We start from the raw sequence: 5282 nt of genomic DNA, 5'->3' as shown, positions 1-5282 counted from the left end.
GTTTACGTTTCTTTCTCTGCTTCTGTGACAATTTAAAGTCCTTATTAAAGTACTATTATTTCTACTAATTTAACCAAATTCCACAAAAAATCGACAGTAGAACACATTGAAAATAACTACTATGTAAATATATATCTAAAAATGTAATTAAATGATTGGATAAATTAAAAATGCAATAATTATGTAATAAATGATTTATTTGCACCATAAAAAATGTATTACAAATTAGGTGCTATTTATTCCTATACAAACAATTTAGAGTTTTTACTTCATGGTAACACTTGAAAAGGTAAACTACATCGTTATTTATATAGCATTTATAAGCTTTCCTCCATGTCGGTAGAGGGCGCTCTAATACCGGAAGCTAACCGGAAGTAAGTGTAACAATAGACAACAGAGCATCCTGCCTTGAAGTGGTAGTCATACAACAACAAAAACCCCACAGTTTGGTTAAGATTCTCCCCTTAAATTGTGTTATATTAAGTAATACTTTTAATTACTAGAGAACATTGTGATTGATAAGAAAATGGGCCGGAGCAGGAGTCGGACTCCTCCAAGAAGAGGTAAGAAAACAAAGTAAAATAACGTTAGCTAACTAAGCTAACGCAAACGCTACGCACAATGCTAACGATGATACAACCGAGCTGCCTGTTTTAGCTGCAAATATAACACATTTTGTTTTATTTTACTCTAAAAGAAAGTACACATTAACACAACAATGTGACCATTAACTTAACACATCAAGAAGTCATGCATGTGAACCATTAATATCACATGTTTACAACAACACATGTGACTCTGATCCGATGTTCCCTAGTGTAATTCTACCTTAGCTTTCCAATGTGGTACACGTTATAGTAAGCTAGATAAAACTGGGTAAAGAATATATTGAATTTGTATGAGTTTATTTTTGGTTTTGAAGTAGTGTGAACGTTCTAGAAAAGTGCACAATCAATGAAACTATCAGTGACTTTGAAATGTTTGTATAACTTCATTCCTATCACGATATAGTTCATTTCTAATCTCGATTACGATTTTTCTTCTTTTTTTGTCTTTTATCATTATTTGTCTTGCCCTACATTAGACCTCCATGAGTTGTGTCCAAGTTAAAGTCTGATTAGAATTGAAAATGCAATTTGTCATACTTATGTTTCATTCAAATACTTGACAAATAAATACAGAAAATCTAATTTAATTATGAAGTTTGGTGCCAGAATAACAAAGCATTTCCAGCTGTAGGCGTACTGTTTACATGTTTACATTTTTTGGGTTTATTTTCTTATCTTCTTTAACTGTGTTTAATGTATGTATGCAACATATACCCTAAGGCAAGTTTCTCGTATGTTTGAAACTGCTTGGCAATAAACCTGTTTCAGACTTTGAAATACAGTTACATACAAACTGAGTCCAGTTTTTAAATCCCATTAGCTGAAGTGACAGTTTAAAGAGTAATGTAAGAACTAAACTGTGATCTTAACATGATATTCTTTAAAAACATCACATTTTAGAATAAATCTGGTTAGTATGTGATGTTATTTGTTAATTGAGATGATATCATTTTGAAATCTGTGATTGAACTGTTCACACAGATGACAGTTCTAAGGGGAACCCCAACATTCTTGTCACAACTGTTTCTACCTCACCTTTGTTTATAGAATACTGAACTGCACCTCATCAAGCAGGGTTACAAACTTTAACCCATAAAGGCTTCTTAAAGGCACGTCGGTTGAGATCAGCCTTTTCTTATATGTAGATCTGTACAGTATTTTAATGTCTCCTTGCATATTCAGGCGGCCAAGTTCTACCTGAGGTCGAAAAGTTAAAGAGTAAAGGTAACGTGTCCTGAAAACAATGTAATATCTGTATTATATCAACAACCATAAACATTTGCATGAAGAATGAATCGGCAGTCTTATCCACCAATTAAACAGAAACATTTTCAACGGAATATTTCATTCAATGGGCCGGAAATGTGTGTTGTAAGCTTCTCAGATGTATATAAATGTTCTGCTTTTCTCTGTTTATTATATTTTTGGGTCTGTAAACAAAAGGCATTTAAAGACATTGCCTTGAGCTTTGATGGATATTTGTTTCACTAGTTGTTGACATTTTAGAGACCCAATTGATTTTACCTAGTAAATCATAGAAAGATGAATCGATAACGGAAGTAACTGTGTGTTTCAGCCCTACTTGTGGCATGGATTGCATTCTGTCTTTGCAAAAGAAAACTACACATACACTTTCATTAGAAATGCATGGTTCCAAGAGATGTCTGAGCTTAAGCCTATTTAAATCATGCCGCAGAGAAATAAAGAAGAACATCTCTTAATGGTGTATGGAGGATGTTGTGTGTAGATGCCAATAAGGCCTGTTTAAATTTCCCAGTTCCCAAGTAATATGTTGTCGTTCCCCTGCAGAGAGAAGGCGTTCCCGCTCAACTTCCCGGGATCGTGAGCGTAGGCGAAGGGAAAGGGAGCGATCCCGTTCTCGAGATCGGGATCGTGAGCGCAGGAGAAGTCGCTCAAGATCTCCTCACAGGAGACGCTCCAGGTGAGCAAACGCGTATATGGAGGACTGGGTGGGATTTATCTTTGCCATGTTTCTTTTTTAAATATATGTATGGCTGTGTGTCTTGATTCCATTTATGAATGCAGTGTGCTATTTAGATTGTGTAGAAGGATGGCAGGTCCTGTATGGTACTATTGGCCTTTTAAGAACAAGCACATGTAGTTGCAATTGTAGACTTTGGTGTTTTTAAAAGGGATCCGTTTTCCCCCATGTTTTTTGTGTATTAATGAATAATGTGAATGCCAATTTATTAAATATGTGTAGTGTTTAGCGGTAACACTGCAGCAGGAGGCCACTTACCGTGTTGCAATGTCGGCAATTCTGCAGCGCAAAATATTTCTCTGTAGGCTCCTGTTCCAGAATTTGGTTTGACACTTATAACAAGGATGCCATGGGTAAAAAACATTGATGATACCTGTGTTGTTGTCCCCATTAGACGCCTAGACACAAAAGCGTGGGGAAATACGGTCCGGGTTAAACATATACATTTTTATTGATTGTCTTTTATTAGACTTATACAAATGATGAACGATAATATTCCCTTTTGAGTTGCAGAAACGTACTGGACTCCTTTCACATTCGCTTGTTCCCCCTGCAGGTCTCCCCCCAGACGCCATCGCTCCACCTCCTCCGAGCGGCGTGATGATGATCGCAAAGAGTCGAAGGAAAAGACGGCAAAGCCCATTCAGATCTCAGGTATCAGAAGTAGAATGTGCCCCTATATGCTACATTGACATGCTATAAAAAGGACATTCAGCTTTGTGAAACATTTAGGTTTTTGGTCAAAACTTCTAAAGCATCATTTTGTTTTCACAGAGGAAGACATGGAGGGCAAAACCGAAGAGGAGATTGAGATGATGAAGCTGATGGGATTTGGTTCCTTTGACTCCACCAAGGTGAGAGCATGGGGTGTCGTGTGGTGTGCAGCCAAAAGGAGGTGCACTTGTTCAAATAAAGTTATCTTATTCTTGGCTTAACTGAAGATAGACTGTTTGTTTTGCATTCTTCTGGACCTTTTTCTATACACCAATTAATGCTGTTGTGCTCAGAATTTCCCCGAACACATCACCAGAGGTAGATCCTGATTCTGTTGTGGTCAATATTCACATATCCTTTACTGTGCTTTATTGATGATGTGACGATGGTCTCGCTCCTGTTGCAACATTTATGCTGAAATGAGTTCTAATTGATATTTATAAAAACTATTTTTCTGGACAACAATCGAGCCCTCCATTGCTAACTCAGGGAAATATTTGAATGAATAAAACGATCATTTGAGTATATTCATGACTCGCATTGTGGAAAACAATCTCGATGAATTAAAGTAAAGGTAGGGCTGCGTTAAACAATACAAAACCTCTGTTTGCAAACTCTCTCACAACCTATGCAATCCAAGTCTCTTCACAATGCATTTTAAACTCACAAACATCTATTTGGAAAAGAAAGATTGGCATTATAAAAAGTATTTACTCTCCTTAAGCTTTAGAAACCCTAATATTGTTAACGTGTTAAAACTACACCTTAAACTGTCATGTGAAACATTGTGTGTTTTCAAACAGGGGAAGAAAACTGACGGATCAGTCAATGCATTCGCTGTCAATACTTCCATGAAGAGAAAATACAGGTACGTCGTCAACAACAACAACAACAACAAATAATTAATCCTATTTGCATTGAGGTGTTTTTTTGGTAGCCACAGACAGTTTTTTCCCGAATAGTTGCATAAGCTCCTGTTCTATATAGTGATGATTTTTAGGATCGCCTTTGAACCCCTGTTGTCTGTAAGGTGTCCGAGTTTGAGTGTCAACTTTTCCGAGCGCTCTCAGCATCATCCAGTGTTACTTTAGCCAATCACCTTTTGCAGGTGTCTCTATGCAGAGATCCCGGCTCTCTCATTGGTGCTCGATGATGTAATCTGCAAGTGTTGCGAGGGTAACAGTGATGTAATGTTGTCTTATATGTATTCATTTTTTTTAGGCAGTACATGAACAGAAAAGGTGGATTCAACAGACCACTGGACTTCATCGCCTGAAAGTGTCGTCAACTCGTGAAACTCACCTCCGTGCTCCTTTAGTGGATGATGTGTTATTTCTTCTTATTTCCAACCTGTTTTGTGTTATGCAACATTTCTGTATATACCTTTTTAAATCTCCTATCAACACTTGGCTGTGACTAATTATTGATAGCAGACACCACATGTGGAGCTTTGTGTTGTTCAGGTGTGTGGGCAGTTTTATTTGAAATAAAAGCAGTTTAAGGACGTGTCTTTGCTGTCTTTATTTTAAGAATAAGAAAGCCAAATCGGCCTGTTGCATTTGCCATAATGTGCTGGAACATTTCATTTTGTTATAACATTTAAAAATTGAATGTTGATTTTAATTATAGCATGTAATAGAGTGAATGCATTTCTACATATAGCTTATTCTACACTCTGAGACCAAGGTATGCATTTGTGTGTTGCTTGCTTGTGTCTTTGTCAAATTGACACCATATTTAATCTAATTTGATGTTTTTCTACAAGTGTATGCTACGGACTGATGCTCAATCCAGTTATAACATGTAGTCCTCGATGAACACAGTATGCAGCAGACTAACCTATCCCAAGTCGTCGTTCGTGTAGTACATCCAGTATATATGTTGTTCGTGCTTTAAATAAGGACATCCGTCTCATTTTAAAGCAGGCTTTTGGCTGATATCACGTTTCAATAGGCAGT

The 5282-nt window shown here is 36.9% G+C and overlaps 1 protein-coding gene across 2 annotated transcripts; it reads left to right on the top strand.

Moving 5' to 3' along the window:
* Positions 1-353: 353 nt before the first annotated feature.
* On the top strand, positions 354-4828 carry snrnp27 (small nuclear ribonucleoprotein 27 (U4/U6.U5)). Of its 2 annotated transcripts, XM_063898191.1 has the most exons (7): positions 367-563; positions 1791-1832; positions 2418-2550; positions 3167-3264; positions 3385-3464; positions 4128-4192; positions 4546-4828. In XM_063898191.1, the coding sequence occupies exons 1-7, from the start codon at positions 527-529 to the stop codon at positions 4598-4600; spliced, it is 510 nt and encodes a 169-aa protein (XP_063754261.1). In that variant the 5' UTR covers positions 367-526; the 3' UTR covers positions 4601-4828. The 2 variants fall into 2 exon arrangements, with proteins under 2 accessions (XP_063754262.1, XP_063754261.1); XM_063898192.1 differs by lacking the exon at positions 1791-1832 and having other exon boundaries at positions 354-563.
* Positions 4829-5282: the final 454 nt, after the last annotated feature.

Source organism: Eleginops maclovinus, chromosome 12 (assembly GCF_036324505.1).
Source record: "Eleginops maclovinus isolate JMC-PN-2008 ecotype Puerto Natales chromosome 12, JC_Emac_rtc_rv5, whole genome shotgun sequence".
In the NCBI taxonomy this organism is placed as follows: Eukaryota; Metazoa; Chordata; class Actinopteri; order Perciformes; family Eleginopidae; genus Eleginops; species Eleginops maclovinus.
The sequence above is the reverse complement of the archived record's forward strand: the minus strand, read 5'-3'. Positions and strand labels throughout refer to the sequence as shown.

Coding starts and splice junctions, on each gene's coding strand:
- snrnp27 (XM_063898191.1), top strand. CDS start 527: ATGGGCCGGAGCAGGAGTCGGACTCCTCCAAGAAGAG. Junction 3,265..3,384: donor AAAGCCCATTCAGATCTCAG/GTATCAGAAGTA, acceptor TTGTTTTCACAG/AGGAAGACATGGAGGGCAAA. Junction 3,465..4,127: donor GTTCCTTTGACTCCACCAAG/GTGAGAGCATGG, acceptor GTTTTCAAACAG/GGGAAGAAAACTGACGGATC.